Source organism: Planococcus citri, chromosome 3 (genome assembly GCF_950023065.1).
Source record: "Planococcus citri chromosome 3, ihPlaCitr1.1, whole genome shotgun sequence".
Taxonomy (NCBI): Eukaryota; Metazoa; Arthropoda; class Insecta; order Hemiptera; family Pseudococcidae; genus Planococcus; species Planococcus citri.
This window is the reverse complement of record NC_088679.1, coordinates 21,277,858-21,297,935: the sequence shown is the minus strand read 5'-3', so window position 1 is coordinate 21,297,935 and position 20,078 is coordinate 21,277,858. Positions and strand designations below refer to the sequence as shown.

General features: G+C 34.0%; 1 protein-coding gene across 1 annotated transcript in view; it reads right to left on the bottom strand.

Moving 5' to 3' along the window:
• Positions 1 to 2,659: 2,659 nt before the first annotated feature.
• The window catches only part of LOC135838701 (TATA box-binding protein-like 1), a 45,115-nt gene continuing 27,696 nt past the window's right edge, over positions 2,660 to 20,078 (bottom strand). The window contains exon 2 of the mRNA XM_065354437.1: positions 2,660 to 11,536. Within this exon, the coding sequence (XP_065210509.1) occupies positions 10,355 to 11,398 (1,044 nt within the window). The 5' untranslated portion in view covers positions 11,399 to 11,536 and the 3' untranslated portion in view covers positions 2,660 to 10,354. The remainder of the gene's footprint in view (positions 11,537 to 20,078) is intronic.

Genomic DNA, 20,078 nt, shown 5'->3' with positions numbered 1-20,078 from the left:
GGATATCTACTAAGGATATACATAACATACTGAAAAATTTTCAAAATCGGTAGAAATGGGGCTGAGAAAAGTGTTGTTGAAATTTCAGAAAAGGGGGGCTCCCCAAACAGGAGAGGTGGTGTGGATCTGACATTTTTCACGCGGTAGTTTCTCGATGGTACCTACCTTCCAAGCTAGTATCAACCCGAAAGCTCTCGGCGGCCATTTCACCCCTTCTATGCGCCGATAGCTTTTTTGTGTTTTTTAGAAACCCCCTCTCATTTGAATGGTTCTAGCCCCACCCCCCTTGGGGGTAGAAGGACAGTTGATATATCCCTAGATCGGAAATTTGACGTAGAACATAAAACTAAAGCTATTTTCGACGTAAAATCATCCCCTGAGGAGAAAACTGCAAAAACCCCATTTTGGGGGGGTTCACCCCCCATAAAAAAATTAGCAAGCGGTCTGTGGGGTGGTAATTCTCAGGAATTATTCAAGGGACCCCCCTTGACAATTTTTCATCATAAAATCTTAGGTGGCCAAAAATGTTTTTATTTTTTCTTATTTGCTCCCATTATCAGGGAATAGAAAGGAAAAATGATCTAGCCCCAGCGAAGCGAGGGCGAAAGCTGTGGAAAATTGATACAATATGAGATGTAAAAGAACGCCATTCTTAATTTTTATTAAATGACAGAATTATTAGAAAATTTGGAAAAAAGAAGGACCTTCGGGCAAAATGAAGGACCTTTGAAGGACTTTTATTGATCTGGAAGGACCAGAAGGACAGTTAGACACCCTGACATCTTCAACTTTGAACATGGTAATTGAGAGCAGACTAGTCAAAGTTGTGATCTTCACAGATTAACTAAATTCCATCTCTCCAGAGCTGTGAGACCAAAACGATTTTGGGATTGGATTTTCGTTTCAGAATTGAAATTTATTCATTTCGGGATTGGATTTGTTCTTCCAAATGTTCATTTTGGTTACGGGATTTGTTTTGGGATTGAAAAAATTGTTTCAGTTCTGGGATGAATAGGTTTTAGTTTTGGGATTTTCATTTCAACCAATTTTAAGCCCAAACTGACAAGGACACTGCAAGGGTCTAAAAAATGGGAGGTTTTGATGTTAAGAATCTGATAGTGATAGTGTAATTAGTTTAACGTTTTAAATGCATATTTTGCTTAATTTGTCGAGTAATTTTCATAATAATCTGAATGAATGACGATATGAAGTAAAATGATCATTTGTGACGCGACCAGCGATACCATACCATATGTCGGCAAACATATTTTTTGTTTTATTGTGGTTTCTGGTAGTGTTTTTCTTCCTCTTTTCAATGGTGCAAACAGATTTTCAAAATATTAAAATCTGACAAATTTGCAAAATTTCAAAGTTGCGTATTTTTTGAAATTCAAAAACCAAAATTCTGAGAAAAACGTTTTTGAAAGTTTGGGTTATTTTTGTAACATTTTTAAAAACCAGTGAACAGTATTTTTTTTTTTTGATTTTCTTCATCTTTTAATGGTTTTACATCATAATTTTTTTTTTTTGACATTTTTTTATGAAAAGCACTTTTGTAAAACTGGTTTTTCACCACTAAAACGACGTGTCTGAGATCGGTGGGTACACCCATTCCAAAGTATAGGCTTCATAGTATATGAATCGACAAAAAATTTTTTTTTGATATTTTCTGACTTTTTCCATGAAAACGCGATGAATCTCAAAAAAAAGTTTTTTAGTACCCAGCATGGCCGTAGAGCTAGTGGTTGTACGCTAAACCATGGGGGGTCCATATTTGTACCTGGGTCCATAATTGTACCTTCTCCTCTATATATCGATATTTATATTGTTACTTGAGTGTACTGATATTTATCAATATGAAAAATCTGATATCTGATACGGTTTTAAATAAATGCAGAACACACAAAAATTTACCTAGTGACCCAAAATTTTGTATTCCAACTCAGAAAATCTTGCTGAATCCAAGGAGTGGTTGTTCTGCCTTTTTTTTGTATTTCCTTTCTTTGGGGACGCTAAATTGAAGTTGCAACGTTGCAAGTCTCAAATTTTTGTACACCCCCCCACCCAGGCCTGTGTTTTAAAAAAAAAACTAAATTATTTTTTTCAATTGTTTAAACGTTTTTTTTTGGAAATATAAGCTTTTTGAATTTTAAAATATACAATTTTGATCACTTTTTTTGCTCTTTAAGTAATAATGTTCCATAATTCAAAATTTTCAATGTAAAAAATTCAAAATTTATTTTTCAATATTTCTTCAAAACTTCTTTCACATTTTTAGTTGTTTTTTCAAACTTCATTCTTCAACTCCAAAATCAAAAATTAGATTCACATTTGTATTTGTTTTTTGGTTAATACCTAGGTTATGATCACTATAACCAGTCAACGTAGGTATAGGAATGGGTATAGGTACCTAGTTTTCAAATCAATGATATGATTTTTCTCATCTTCTTCCAGCTAACACTGTTCTACAAAAGTCATTCCAAGTAAATATTTACAATCAATAAAACCATCTTAAGGATGGAGATTTTTCTTCTATTTAAGGTCGTTTGTAAACATAATTTTCACTCAAATAACATCTTCGAGAACACTTCCTAGGAAATGCTACATTTTTCACGTTCGTCTCGATCTTTCTTTACCCAAAAACGAATCAAAACAACGCTTCTCGGACAACATTTATTTATTAAGTAGTTGCAAATTTTAACGCAAAGGGTGAATAACTGAATAACTACCTGAAACTAAATTAGAATACAAACTTATAAATAACACAATACTTCATATCGTATATTCGACGCTGATACACGTTAACGCAGTTACCACAATACACTCGAAAAACCAAGAAGAGAAAAACACATCGAAAGAAAGAAAAAAAGGAGAAAAAAAACATTAATCGCAGAATAATTAAAAATACCCATTTTATTAAAAACTTTGATCACATTAAAACATTCTTTCGAAAAAAAAACATAACATACGTAATACATATTAATAAACGCACTGATAATTTACACGCAAATATGGGAAAATAGGAAACGAAAAAATAATTAAACCTAAACACTATATAATAGAAGAAAGTTCTTAATACGACTTTTTAAAAAAGGAAAAAAAACCTGGTACAATGTTACAGTGTTGTCAGCATGTACGCATTAAATTCACATCCCACCCTTCAAAAGTAAAAAAAATATCAAAAAACCGAGTAAAAATTTATCATCGTTTGCAATCTATACGAGGACGAGATTCACATACTCGATTTTTTTTCTTTCAATTCTTTAATCGCAGACAACACCTGCATTAAGAAAATTTACATACACGAATTACAAAATAAATATAATTGGTAAGACGACGATATAAGTTTCGTTGAAATATTGCTCAAAAAATATGTTGCGTCCATACGAAGGACTGTATAAATATTACTAAAATATCGTAACGTAAAATTATTAGGTATCGTACAAATGAGATAACAAAGACTCGGGATTTTTTCAACGTTATAAAAAATCCGACCAAAAAAAAAAAATGCAAAAAATTAAAAAAAAAATTGCATCGATAAAAATGAAAATAGATCGAAAACTTTAACCGTATGAATAAAGTAGGTATTGGAATTCGCTACGTACTCGTGTAATTCCAATACTTCGCAATCCTTTCACTTAAAAAGCTATAACTTATTATAGAGATCACTATAAAGAGGTACAGTGTGCGTACGATGGCCGCCTTAAAATGATGCACTATTTTATTCAACCATCTTCCTCAACCATGCGAGAATCGAGTTTAAAATCATTTTCAGTTTCGATCTACTTTTAACTTACAAAATTATATTAAAAAAAAAAATACGTCGAATGTTGCAACTAGAAAAAAAAATCGACAAACGAAATCTTTCGATACGTCACTAGAAATTTATTTCAGCCTTGTTTTTTAAAATTTTTAACGCGTTGATTTAAAAAAAAAAAAAAGGTGATATAGGTATATTGATGAGCAATGCACACATATGAAGGATCGTTTGTATAAGTTGAGTACAAAAAAAAAATAATTCATCGTACAATTATGCTGACCAAATCAATTTGAAAATTATACCGATTGTCTGCTTGTACGAGTAAGTATCTAACAAGAGGAAAGAAATAAATCAACAGCTTAGTCAAACTAGCTCTATTATAAAAAAAAAAACTACCAAGTTGAATTTTGAAAAATTTATCTCATTGACTCAACAACCTCTCACAAGGTTAAGTGTGTAATGAAATAAAAAAAAAAAAATTCAAATTGATTATTTTTTTCAAACTTCTGACTCTAATTTGACCAGGCCATGCGTACAATTATTGACTGACGATGATTTCATGGTCCTAGAATTAAAAACGTAAGGCACTGATTCCTTTTCAATTAATAACATTATCTGAGGAAAGAGGATTCGAGCATCAGTGATCGACAATGGGTTTTAGTTGGCAGTCTGATTTCGATTTTAGGTTTTAATTAATTTTAATTACAATGTAAAAACTGGTTTTTTGTGATTTTGTTTTGAAAATACTAGTTTTTGGTTATAATTATTTTCTTCCCATTTTTTTAAAAATTTCATCAAGTTGCATTACACCTTATTTTTTCATTTTTTTTCTGGCGATAACAGGTTGGATTTCTTCCTTGATTGTATTTTCGAAGTTCGAACTTGAGGATTTAATTTTTAGACTCGATTCATCGCCCAACTTTTCAAAAATGTAGCCCCTAAATTTTTTTTTCTCGCTAATGTCAAAAAACATGTTTAAAAGCAGTGTAGTTGGAATACCTATAACTGAAGTAGAACATTTTCAAAAAGACAGCAGGCTGTTAAATTGCACTCTTTTAAAAATACTGTTGAATTTTTTTCTTTGCTAAACTAGGGCCTTGAACATAATATTATATTATTTCAGCTCATTCGAGTCCAAAATGGGCGTTAAAACGTGATGATAATAATTACGATATGACCAAAGCAGCTGAAATTCCCATTACCCAAGGTTGCAGAAACCCTATCACACTTATCGAAATTTGAGAAATTGAGGCACTAAAATTTTATTTCATACAACCAGTGTTGAAATTGTGTCTCAATGAAGGTCCCAAAAGTTCCAACTGCCAGAGAAACACATTTTTTGCAATTTTATTTATTTTATTTTAATTTTTTTTTGTTGAAAATCATGGGGCTCTAAAAATGCATTAGATCCAACTGATATCGAAATTGGACCTCAAAACTCAACTGTAATTAAAAGATGACTGAAACATTAGAAATTTCGGTTGTTTTTTTTTTCAATTGGGGCCTTAAAATGTATTTTATCCAATATAAGAATTTCAAAACGCAAAAGGAATCAGAATATGAAAAAAAACCTGAAGACTCCCAAAGTTCCAAAGTTGAAACTGTCTCAGAATCAATTTTTTGTCATTTTGTATTTAATTTTTTTTTCTTCAATTTGGGGCACTAAAAATAAGACATTTGATTCAACTTGTATAGAAATTGGACCTCAAAACACGACTCTAATAAGAATATGGCTACACGTGAAAGTTCCCAAAGTTGCAAGTGCAACTACAACTACGCAATAACCTTATTGTTTTATATTTTTTGAAAAATTGAGGCCCTAAAAATGAATTACATCTGATCTATGTCGAAACGGGACCTCAAAATGAGACTGTGAGACGGTAACTAGAATATGACAAAAACTGAAGATTCCCAAAGATGCAACTTACCTAATGATAGCAGTTTTTATTCATTTTTTTTTCCAACTGAGGTCCTAAAATGCATTTGATCCAACTTGTATCGAAATTGGACCTCAAAACGTGGTAATTAGAATATAACCAAAACTGAAAATTATCAAAGTTGTAACACATTTTTTTTGTTTCTTTTTTAAATTTTGGGACCCTAAAAAACATTTTATCGGACCTGTGTTGAAATGAGGCCTCAAAAACAACACGATAATTAAAATAATGACAAAACTTGAAAATTTCCAAAATAATTATTATAACACATTTTAGATTTTTCTTTTCAAATTTGAGGCCCTAAAAACCATTTTATCAGACCTGTGTTGAAATGGGGCCTCAAAACGAGACGATAATTATTGGAATATGTTAAAAATTGAACATTTCCAAAATTGTACATAACACGTTTTTCGATTTTTTTAAAAATTTGGGGTCCTAAAAAGCATTTTATCAGACCTGTGTTGAAATGGAGGCTCAAAACGAGACAATAATTAAAATATGACAAAAATTGAACGTTTCCAAAATTATACATAACGCAGTTTTTGATTTTTTTTAAAAATTTGGGGCCCTAAAAAGCATTTTATCAGACCTGTGTTGAAATGGGACTTCGAGGGCGCATACAAAAAGGCACCTTATGGCCAAAAAATTAATTTTTCTATCTTCGCCCAATTTTCGTTGGGATTCTTCAAAAATCGAGTGGAACCAATTGTACGTATATAACACATTTTTTGATTTTTTTAAGAAGCATTTTTATCTGATCTGTATTGAAATGGGGCCTCAAAACGAGACGATAATCAGAATATGACGAAAACTGAAGGTTCCCAAAGTTGCAACTACCTACCCAAAAATTGCATTTCTTTAAATGGTATCCTTTTTTTTTTGTTTTGAAAATGGGAGTCCTAAACATGCATTTTATACATCTCGTATCGAAATTGGACCTCAAAACACGACAGTAATTAGAATATGACTACGACTGAATGTTCCCGAAGTTACAACGCCAAAAAATAAGAATCGTATTTTTTGATTTTTTTTTTTAGAAAAATTTTGGGACCCTAAAAATGTTTTTTATTTCACTTGTACAGAAATTGAACCTGAAAACGCGAAGGTAATTGAAACATGACTAAAATTCAAGGTTCGTGAAGATACGAAACATCTTTAAAATAATAGATTTTATCCGATTTGTGTCGAAATTGACTAAAATTTGAACGCTTCCCAAAGTTGGAATGCCTGATAATCAAATTTTTTGAAGATTCGTATCTTTTTCAAATTAATGGATCTCCTCCATTTGAGCCTGAAAAGTACAAAAGGGCCAAAAATAATCAAATTTTGTGAAATCCAATACAGCGGAAGAGTTGCTTTTAGAGGATCATACGAGTAATTATAACCATGAGGAAATGAAATTCGGCTTTACCTTCTCATCAGATCAAAATGTTTATAATACCCGATCTGTTCAACCTAAGCAGATCCAATCAAGAACACCTGATTGGTCTGAGAGAGTAAAATCTGATCAGCCAAAATCTGGACATTCCTCGATCTGACAAGATCTAATCAGATCCAACAATTTTCCCAGGTAGGATCACTCAAAAATATTCATGTACTTCAAATAAACCAACCCAAACATCAACATAGGATCTCAACGAACTTCTAATAAAGGCAGCTAATAGTAACTCTCATTACTGCAAAATAATCCAAATTGACATACATGCTCATTAAAAATACATATATACCACCAAAACAGACTTACTCCAAAGATATCCATTTCCTCTTTGCAGGACCATGAAATAACCTCAATCAAACAATAGGTACATACGAAATGAATGAAAAAAAAAAAAAAAAAAAAAAATACAGTACCTAGATCTACTACCTACACAATCAGTCCAATAAATATGGGTCTCTTAAAACGCACAATTTATCACACCATAATGCATAATAATATTGCCGAGGGGGGGGGGGAGGGGGGAACAAATCAAAATACACAAGTATTAAAAACTAAAACACATCGAGTGGGATTAACGTATCAATACGTTATAGTTAATTTCACTTAATAAATCTACATCGATAAAACGAACGTACTTCGTAAACGAGAATAAAAAAAAAAAAAAAGCACGCTAAATAATTTTGGTAATAAACATATAGGAAAAAACAGTTTTAAAAAAACTCACAAAAAAACAAAGGTGGAAGATACATAATGGGGCTCATAATTATTAAAAACTACATTATAATAAGAGTAAATAACGTCGACTAAAATAGTATACCTGATTCATTGTAACATATTTTTATATATTTTTTTTCAATTTTTTGGACTCATAAAACAAGATAAATGAACTAATGGTGAATGTGAACTGACCTTTGAAAATTTGAAAACCATGCCAAAAGAAATAAAATCTAGCTGTTGAAGAAAGTAGAAAAAGGTAATTAATATGGATATGTTTTTTTGGGCCGGAGATCTTCTCGGAATTTGCGTGCGACGCTGACATTTGAGAATTTGAAAAAAAATTAGTTGATGTTCTGACATTACCAATGTCACACATTTTAAAACTGAGAAAAAATTTTGATCAATTTCCAATAATATATAGATCATAAATACTTACTTATTTGATTTTACAATACCTATTTTTTTTGACTTGGAAAAAATTTCGATAAATTCCTGACATAATATCAAACTTTGAGAAATTTTTCAAAATATGACAATATTGTTTGACATTTTGATACGTTTTTTTTTTTTTTCATCAGACTTTCATAAAGTTTGAACAGGGTGTCTAACAAAACTCCCAGATTTTAATCATGACTTTTTCATGACCTATTTTTCATATTTTTACAGCGTGAAAATCCCCCCCCCCAACCAAAAAAATCGAATAATTCGAAACTGCGAGGAAATCGAACAGAGTTGCCATTCATTTTTTACAGGACAAAAAATTAGGTGTTTCGGTTTTTTCATGTTTCTGATTTTTCGAACAAATTTTTCATTTTACAACCTTTTTTTTTCATTTTTAAACTTTTTTTTATTTTCAAACTTTTTTTTCATTTCTTAAACTTTTTTTTTCATTTTTAAACTTCTTTTTTCATTTAATGGACTTTAAAAAAAATTTCAAGTGCGTTTCGAGCAAAATTCACGACCTTTTCATAACTTTCATGACCACCTACCAAAATTCATGACTTTTTTTTATGACTTTCGTGACTTTTTTTTTCATTTTCAAATTTTTTTTTCATTTTCAAGTTTTTTTTCATTTTTTTTTTTCATTTTATGGGCTTTTAAAAAAAATTTCAAGTGCGTTTCGAGCAAAATTCACGACTTTTTCATAACTTTCATGACCACCTACCAAAATTTATGACTTTTTTATGACTTTTGTGACTTTTATGACCGTTAGACAGCACGTTGAAAAAATTTAATAAATTATTTAAACTGACTTTCGGAAACTTGGATTCAATTCTGATGAATTCTCAACATTAAATAATTATACCTAATTTTGAAAACTTTTTCAAAAAGTGAGATGACATTTTGAAATTTTGAAAAAAATTCATCAATTTTTGCGATTTACAAAAAGTATATTTCAACATTGAAATATTGTCTGATTCTGACTTTCGATAACTATTTCGACAAATTCTCGATATTATGCAAGGCTTATAAAAAAATCGTAGACAAAAATGACCAATTTTTGAAATCAGACTTTCAGATTTCAAATCTAGCTTTTAAAAATTTGTAAGAAAACCCATAATGAAGAGTCAAAATTACGTCAAACTGAAAAATGACTTTCCGATAATTGGTCAGACTTGTCTTTTTACTTGTTTTGGTAATTTTTCAATCACAATATTATACGTAGAAAATAATTTTTACTTTCGCAGTCTAAATTTTCCATTTCCTTCGCATCGGTTGAAATTTATATTTCGATTTATTCGAAGAAAGATGAATAAGTAGAATTCGAAAACGATGCATTTCACAATGTACCACAAATCGACCACATCGTTTTAATACAGTCAATTTAACATGCAAATAAATTGATAATTTTTTTTTTTTCTTTTCATAGATTATGAAAAAATAAGTCTTACTAATACCTTCGCCAGAATCAAATCAAACCATATCCATGCATTTTCATAATTGAACAAAGAACGGTGGGGGGGGGGAGAGGGGAGTCAGAAAAATAGTTCACATTCGCCTCAGCGTATCGTTTTTCAAAAAAGTCTTTAAACAAATCTAAAATAATTAATGATTACACGTCGTCATTTAGTCAACTCGGTTGTCAAATTTGGACATTCATCGCGAGTCTTCGACGTTATTTACCCTTGACATAAAAATTTCGACACTCAAACCCGATAGATGAAGAAACAAGATGTAAAAAGAACGAGATAAAAGAAGAAAGAAGAGAAAAATAATCAAAAGTGGAAAAAAAAGTCAAGGTAAAAGAAACGATAGAAGAGAGGAATAAATAAAAAATACGATGAAAGAAGAAGAAAAAAAAGACGACAAATAAGAGACAAAAAGAGAAGAGGCGAACAAAAAAAAGGTGTATCTGGGGAAGGTAAATAACCTATCTATACGAAGTACATAATACAAAAGTTGAGGAGGAGGGGAGTGTCGACGAGGAGGACATTAGGAGAAGGTAATTGAGGGGGGGGGAAGAAGATAGAAAAATAATACCCATTCTCGGGCTGGGAACTTTTAATCGTAACGTTCGGTTTTCACTTTCACGAGTGTTTTGTCGTCGTCGTCATTGGAAGAGCAACTATTGCTGCGTGGCCTTTTGCGTTTCTGTTGAGCGAGCGCTCGCTTACGCAGCATTTCTTCCACGTTGTTGAACTCTTTACGGAACTCGCAGACTAGAGGGTAAATGTGTTCAATAGCTTGTTGAACGTTTGGCACTGACGGAGCGGTCACCGTGATACTCCCGGTCGAGAATATCTTCAACGTAGCTTTCAAATGTTTGACTTTGTAGGTGACGCCCGGATGCAATTCCGGCTCGTATTCGGCCTCGCGATGCTGCTGCGAGAAGGCGTTGATACGTATCTCGAACGGCATGCTGCAGCTGCCCAGCACGTTGACGATTCGCATCCGCCGGAATCGCGTATCGAAGCCGAGCTTCTGTATGACGCGGGCTATGCGGCGAGCGCCGATACGCGCGTCGTCTTCGCTGGTCGCGCCCGTACAGGTGATCTTGCCGCTGGACCAGACGGACGCTGTGACCTTAGGTTTACGTAGCTTCATCGTGATCATGTTGCTTTCGCGACGGTACTCGACGTTGACGCCTTTCAGCGCGATCTGACGCAGATTCAGATGGCAGCCGACGCTGAAGCTGCACACCACGTTGTTGATCATCACGTCGAGCTCTTTTTCCTTCTCCTGCGGGCCGCACGCTTCGCTGGTGCCGGCGCCGGCGCCTTTCATATCTTGAGATCCAATATGAGATAAAAAAACTGTACATTTATCGTCGACTAAATCGCCCAGAATTGGTTTTACGTCTTTTACGTCCATCTCCGCATCGACCACCACCTCGTCCATCAGGGACGCCGCGTCGGTCACACCATCGGCCACCACCAAGCCCATCGTCGAATTGTTTTGGATTTCGTTCGTATGATGATTGGCAGTAGCGGCTGCGGCAGCGGCCGCCGCCGCCGACGCCGTCCCGAATGAGTCCAAAACGCCACCGGTTCCGTTAGACAGCGATTTGAAGCGATTTTTTTCGAATACTGTCGTCATGTTCTTCATTACAGCGCGAGTACGAGTGCGATTGCGACTGCGACGACCGCCACCACCAGCCAACAATCGAGCTCCTCGGGGTTCTTCTTGCCACCAATGTGAATTGATCTCGTTCTATACTGACCAGGCACGTCATTCGTGTGTCGTCTGCGAGAACAAAAATACACCGTTACATCATCAGTCAACAAGTAGTATTAAAATCGAGTAACATATTTTTAACTATGTATAGATATGCATAATATAAGTCGAAGCGGGAAAAGAATTCTGAAATTTTTTGATGAAAATTGGCGAAGAAGTTTACTCTATGAATGGTGGACCAGCGTGACTACTGAACCCAAAATAACAAAGGGTACCCCCGGATAAGATAGGCAAAATGCCCTTAACCTCCGATTTCGATGAAACTCACAGGGTATGTTTAGTACCCCAAAAAATAATTTTGGGCCCATGGCCCGCTCCCCACCCCACCCCCATCAGCCAGGGGGGGGGGCCAAAAAACGCATTTTTCAGGGAAAAAATTCTGTATCAGCGCGTAATTAAGATAAATTTATTCTGTAAACGAATATACTAGTTAATGGATACATGGGATACCTTCCTGAATTTTTTCAGAATTTTTCATCGCATGGGGGGAGAAGGAGAGACCAAAGAAAACTTTAAATCAACATTACTCCGGAACGAAAAAACATACCAAAACGATTTTTTCGTCAAATATTTATCTTTAGGTCTACTTTCTATAGAAGTTATCACCCGGCTATTTGGAGTAGTGGGTCAAGCTCAAAAAGCTCAAAAAACTCTAAAAAAAACATGTTTTTTACGTTTTTCTCCAAAAATATGGACATCGAGGACTTGATTCTGTTCAGGAAGGATAATCGATTAGTGGTTTGAGCTAAATGATCGATGCACCACATGTTTCTTGCGGTAGTGGGGGGTGTGTGTGTGTGTGTGTGAAATGATTGAAATAGGTAAGTACGTGGGAATTAGAATTGAGGATTGATCAATCGATTTTACGATGAATTATTTGTTCACTGATTGCGTTACCAGGGTGTCTAACGGTCCTTCCAGTCCTTCCAGGTCAGTAAAAGTCCTTATTTTTGCCCGAAGATCCTTCTTTTTTCCAAATTTTCTAATAATTCTGACATTTAATAAAAATTAGGAATGGTGTTCTTTTACGTCTCATATTGTATCAATTTTCCACAGCTTTCGCCCTCGCTTCGCTCGGGCTAGATCATTATTTTCTTTTCTTTCCCCTGACTGAAGTTAAACTAAGGGTAGAAAAATATGACTCCTCAAATCAAAAATAATGCTGTTTTACTACTCAGGAACAGACCCCCCAAAAACGGCGATAATTCGGATTCAACCTTTATCGATGTGCAATACGTCGAATAATACGTTTTCGAGGTCGTAGAATTCGAATCTGCACTTATTTTTTTTGTAGGGGTGGGGGTGAGGCGTGGGGAGCGAGAAAATTTGAAATGTTGCTCATATAATCGTGTAATATATCGATTAATATGTTTTCGAGGTCGTAGAGTTCGAATCTGGCGTTATTTTTTTGGTATGGGTGGGGGGGTGAGGCGCGGGGAGGAGGGAATTTCAAATTTTGCTTATATTATTGTGTAATATGTCGATTGATATGTTTTCGAGGTCGTAGAATCCGAATATGCACTTATTTTTTTTTTGTAGGGGTGGGGGGTGAGGCGTGGAAAGCGGAAAAATTTAAAATTTCGCTTATATTATTGTGTAATATATCGATTAATATGTTTTCGAGGTCGTAGAGTTCGAATATGGAGTTATTTTTTTTGTAGGGGTGGGGGGTGAGGCGTGGAAAGCGGAAAAATTTAAAATTTCGCTTATATTATTGTGTAATATATCGATTGATATGTTTTCGAGGTCGTAGAGTTCGAATATGGAGTTATTTTTTTGGTAGGGATTAAAAGTGAGGCGTGGAGAGGTGAAAAATTCCAAATTTTGCTCATATTATCGTTTAATATGCCGTTTGTTATGTTTTTGAGATTGTTTATATCGTTGATTTGAAAAAATCATTTTATATCTCAAATAATGTATTTCAATCAAAATTGAATCGAGTATATCATGTTTCGATCTTAAAATTGCGATATATCCGCAATTGTGAAGAAAATTGATGTATTTTTAATAGAAAAATGAACCTGCAAAGCAATGGGGCAATTTCGGGCAAAAAATCACTAAAACATAGTATACACTACTCCCAAATACACATCACTATGCAGAAGAGAACACGCAAGATTGCGCAATTATATGAGTTTTGTTCCAAAATGTGTTCTGATTTTGTGTAAAAAACTGTAAACTTTAAAAATCAGTGGTATAAGAAAACATCAAAAAGTAAATTTGGAATTTTTCACTTCCCCACGCCTCACCCCCACCCCTACAAAAAAATAAGTGCATATTCGGATTCTATGACCTCGAAAACATATCAATCGACATATTACACAATAATATAAGCAAAATTTGAAATTCCCCCCTCCCCGCGCCTCACCCCCCACCCCTACCAAAAAAATAACTCCAGATTCGAACTCTACGACCTCGAAAACATATTAATCGATATATTACACGATTATATAAGCAACATTCCACATTTTCTCGCTCCCCACGCCTCACCCCCCACCCCTACAAAAAAATAAGTGCGGATTTAAATTCTACGACCTCGAAAACGTATTATTCGACGTATTGCACATTATATCGGTTTGGCTGCATTTCATGAAAACAAAAAATGAGCCTAAAATTTGGGTGCTGACATATCTTCCAGACTCTGGTTAGATTATCAAACTTATTTGAGGGATCTGAAATTCGAATTCTGACATCTTTAATCTGTGTATCCATCCTCCTTCCAACATGATTATTCACTTCAAGCTCAACTAGCTTCAATGTATATACATGAGTTTTTAAAATTTGGCTCTTTTATAATGCACGAAGTCCAAAAAAATATTGATAAGAAATTCATGGTACTTAGTACAATTTTGGAAACGTAGAAATGGCCCAAATTGGCTGATTTTTTGGGCCACTACTTTATGCTAGATGGCCTTGCAACCTCACAAAGACAACGCCAGTAGGCTGCAAAATATTGTTTAAAGTTATGATGAGGATGAAGTAAATGTTATTGAATACATTCGCGGCGTGGCGCATAATATTGCCTACTAAGGCACCTGTGTATCCAGCTACTTGAAATTTTTACTCTGGCAACGACTATGATCTCAGTTGATTGATTTTTGTGACATTTGTAATGAATGCTTAAGTTTTGTACAATATGAATTTCGCAATATTAATTTTCCCAACTATGAATTTTCCACAATATTAATTTTCACAAGATGAATTTCGCGATATTAATTTTCCCCAATATGAATTTTCGGCAATATTAATTTTCACAGGATGAATTTCGCGGGATGAATTTCGCAGGATGAATTTTCCGGTCACCAGCTAAAATGTGTCAATAGCAAATTCTACTCGGGTTCTAAAGTACAATTTTTAAAAAATCAAATTTTTCAAGAAAAAAAAATCAAGTTTGAACAATATTTTTATCAACTTTTGAAATGAATCAACTACATTGTTTTCCTCAAAAAACTTACGTCTATTCACTTCAGATTTATATTTGGGATGTTGAATTACTCTGGTATACCTACTGACTTGACATCATCATTTTTAGGAGTAAAATTTCTGAAATTCTATACCTAAAATTGGGTAAAAAAAATGTTTGAAATTCTTGTAAAATAATGGCATAAGATGAGTAGGTAGTGAGTATGCTGAAGTAATTCACTCCTATTAAATGGAAATCTGAGATAGGGTAGTCGAATTTGTATCCAGGGTGTCCACTCATTTCTGGAAATGATTTTCCCTGACTTTTCCAGGTTTTCCAGACCAATTTTTCCATTTTTCCAGACCATTTTTCTCAATTTTCTAGGCTCACTCCATACTTTAATTAAAGAAGTTTTTTTTTTGGGGGAGGGGGGTAATTTTTTTCATAAGCTTCTCTTCGAACTAAATACTTCTTCGGATATAAAAAAAAAAAACAGTTTAACTTTGATTATCAACTTTTCTAATTAAAAATAAATAAAACATGCATCAAGTTTGGCCAATTGATAAAATACATAATTATGTATTCATATAACTTATGAAAATTTTTCTTTTTTTTTTTTTGATTTTTGAAGGCCTCAAAATGTGAAATTTGTTCATATCAAAATGAGAGACAAATTGGCCCGAGCGAAGCGAGGGCGAGAACTTCGAAAATTTTGATTTCAAGATGCCTGAAAACGAGTTTTTTTTTGAATGCGAAGAGTGTTTATTTTTTTGTTTTTTAAATTTTAATATTGAAATGGATGTTTTTTTGAAGGAAGTTTACTCTTGAAAAAGAAAAGAGAACAGGCTCGAGCGAAGCGAGGGCGGAAGCTTCTGAGAATTTGAGTTTCGAGAGGCATAAAAACGAGATTTTTTAATGTGAGAACGAGAAGCTTTCTTTTGGCTTTTAAAATTTTAGAATATTTGAATTGTGTTTTTTTTTTTTTGAAGGAAGTTGATTTTGAAAAAGAAAACAGAACAGGCCCAAGCGAGGGCGAAAGCTCTTGTAAATTTGTATGTATTTTGAGATGCTTAAAAACGATGTTTTCTTCGTGAGGAGTTCATTTTTTGGCATAAAAACTTGATTTTTATAATCTAGAAATTTTCATATTGTTCCTGAAAAAGAAAAGAAAATAAGCCCGAGCGAAGCGAGGGCAAAAGCTTTTGAAAATTTGCGTTTCGAGAATTAAAAAACTGTGTTTTCCTCTCATCACAGGTACTTATTCAAAATTTTCAATTGATCGTTTTTTCAAAATTTCAGGAATTTTGCGTGAAAATTACGAAATTCCCTGACTTTTCCAGACCGACCAAATTCCCTGACTTTTCCAGGTTTTCCAGGTTTTCCAGACCTGTGGACACCCTGTGTATCGCAAGTATAGAAATTTAGAAACCTTACCAAGAGGTGAACTAGACTTGAAATTTCGAAATTTGGAGTATACCCTAATTTTGTATCATTTTTTTGGATCTTCAGTTTTAAAAGAATCACTGGCAAAAAGCTCATAATATTCACACGTTGATTAAAAACATACCCATTATTTTTTCGAAATTTCCCAGTAATAAGACGTAAAGCACATGTTTCTATCCTCTCAGATATCCTGGGCCAATCACGACATTGATATTACACAGCGCACATCACCAGCGACAGAGCCCAAGCAACCACACGCAAAAAAATCAGCACCGAAAGTATCAAAAATCGCGACAGATCTCCTAGCACGTATTTATAAAAATAGGTATGGCACTACTTTCTTCATACGCGATATTTATGGGCCTATTGATAGAACCTAGATAAAAAATCCCAAAATAGGTATACATACCTTCCACGGCACGAAATAATTACGATTCGTAGCACATTAAACGCGCACGTTACCGGCGTCATACCACATACGTCGACCAAGTAATTAATTAATTAACTGTCTATGTAATGGTAACACAGGTACAAGCACAATAACGACGACAAAAATATGCCACAATATGTATATTTTATGCGCAACGAACGTAACATACATCGTTACTCCTTTCCCACCCTGTACCAAGGTACATTGTGGGCACTGAGTAAGTGAGTATACCAACTCGATGTATGGGAACATGACTTATTTTGCATTTACATACATAGTACACATATTACCAAGGTACTCTATTTTTACCTCCCTTTTTAATCGCGTATCCTGGCATCATAATCATATCTATATACCTATACCCACTTGTAGCCCAACGAGTGTGCAACAAGCGGATAAGTAGGTACTAGGTAGGTAGTGCAGTTTCATTAGAGAGCCAGTGGACATAAATACTATACATACGAGTATTGTGATAAGGAGCAAAAAAATGCATATTGTAAGAATGGCACGTGTGATTGAGGCATGTGCTATGTGACTTGATGATCGCAGTTTAGTGGTAAAAATGCAGTTGCTTTACACAAATGGAACTTTGAATTTTTTTTTTTTCAACAAGGCATTTCAATTTCTTTCAATTTTGCACCAGATTACTTCAAAATTCACCAAAACGATTACGAAAGGAGCCGAATACAAACAGCAAGCAAAAAACTTCAATTTGCAACCAATAATACAATCGTAGATTTAATACGTAAATCCTTGCTCGATAAAAATATTCCAACTCAGTATTTCACAGTTCCCAGTCCCCAGTCTACATATCATTGAAATTCTCAAAAATTTTCATCATCACTAAACTTCACTTACCTGCAAATGGAATACTCTCAATAGAAATCATAATCTTTATTCGTTCATCTACACAAAATTGAAACACTTTTGGAACATGCCCTCTGCAGTCTGCATGCACCAATTGCAATGAATCAACAATACATTATTCATAAAAATAATTGTAAAATGATGTCCTCTTATATGTTTTTGGGGTCGCAGAACACGAATTTGACAATATTTTTTTGTAGGGGTATTGGGGGGGGGGTGGGGGGAGGTCAACAATTCAAAATTTGACCATAATGACGTGTGATATGTCGAAATGTATGTTTTCGAGGGTGTAGATCACGAATCTGACAATATTTTTTTCGTTGGGGTGAATGGTGGGGGATGAAGGGGGTGAGGGGAGGTCAAAAATTCAGAAATCGATTATAATGACGTGTGATAAATGTCGAAATGTATGTTTTCGAGGGTGTAGATTACGAATCTGGCAATATTTTTTTCGTTGGGGTGAATAGTGGGGGATGAAGGGGGTAAAAACGGTGAAAAATTCAAAATTCGATTATAATGATGTGTGATATGTCGAAATGTACCAAGTATGAATAATTCAACTGAAAGTAAGTAGGTACTTTCCATCAATTTACTGGATTTTAGTTTTTATAAAGTAATTATAGAGATGAAATTCATCTCAAACCCCCGTTTTTCTCCTACTCGGCTGCACAAATTGGAATAGAAAAAATTTTCGCACGTAGATGCACGGGAAATTCCAGTGGCTGGTAATACTTGAGATAGTGTATTTCAAGATGTCAATTGCCATTTTTGACCGAAAGTGACCCAACTCCCCCCACAGTCGATTGTAGTGAAAAATCATAATGAATTTTGTTTAAAAGTTACAAATTTTTCTCTTACTGGGACTTTAGCAGCTCCCCAACAGAAAATTCTTCATCCCCCACCCCCCCACCCCTTCTACACCCTCAAAAACGTACATTTCGATATATCACACATCATTATAGTCGAATTTTGAATTTTCCGTCGTTTTCACCCCCTTCATCCTCCACCATTCATCCCTATGAAAAAAATATTGCCAGATTCGTGATCTACACCCTCGAAAACATACATTTCGACATATCACACTTTATTATGGTCAAATTTTGAATTTTTCACCCCCTTCATCCCCCACCATTCACCCCTACGAAAAAAATATTGTCAGATTTGTGATCTACACCCTCGAAAACATACATTTCGACATATCACACGTCATTATGGTCAAATTTTGAATTTTTGACCCCTCTCACCCCCCCTCCCCATACCCCTACAAAAAAAATATTGTCAAATTTATCATTTTACAATTGTTTTTGGGTTTATTGTAAGTTTTTGAATTACGCCCGTTTTGAGGGTGCTCACAGCCCACTGTGAGACGTAGGGACAATTTTTGGAAAAATTCGAACTCTTTAAAGAGGCTTTGACAATTTTTCAACAAAAAGAGGTACTTTTTCGCAATTTCTGAAAAAAAAAGTGAGACGTTTAGACAATTTTTGGAAAAATTTGACTTTTTGAAATTTTTTGCTAAAATACGACAATTGAGATTTTTGTCGATTTTAGAAGAAGCAAGAATTTTCTGCCAAAAACAAGACTGACAATTTCAGTAAAAAGTAAGCATTTTTCATTTGGTAATTATTGGTAAAAAAAAAAGATTTTTTCTTCTAATATTTGTCAAAAAAGCAAAACGTTCAAAAAATGTATGAAAAAAATCAATTTTTGAAAATAATTTCAATAAAATGAATTACTTATTGAAATATTATGTAATGACAAAATTTTCAGCAAGAAATGAGACCATTTGGCATTTGCAAATTGATGAAAAAATTCAACTCCTGGAATGATTTTGGTTTATGTAGGGAAGAGGGAATTCAATTTTTCAATTATCCCCATGATTCATGAAATTCCCAATCTACAAGAGTGCAAAAATACATGTTTTTGGGGAATATTTCATCCAATTAAAATTTTTTGTACTGCATTTGATCAATTTTACATTTTTTCCCACAATATTTATTACACAGAAAATCAGAGCAAAAACATAATAAGATGAAACATTCTTCGAGCCCCTCCCCCTTCTCGGAAAGCACATCACCTGGGGGAGGGAACTCTCAAAATGTTCATTAGGACGGCATTCTACACAGATTTCACCAAAAATCGCTTTGAACCTAAAATTATTCCTGTAATATTTTCCAATTCGTTTTTTTTTTTTTTCTTTCATGGAAAAACATTTCAATGTCACTAAATACATAATAATGAAATAGTAAGGCCCCTTTTCCATGGAACTCCTCAAATTGACTTCGTTACTAAAATAGGCAAGAAAATGCCCAATCAGCGCCAACCAAAGTTATAAGCGTTGAATTTATTTTTTTGAAACTGAAGAAAACTGAAAACTCGCTAGATGCTTTAGAATTATAGAATGAATC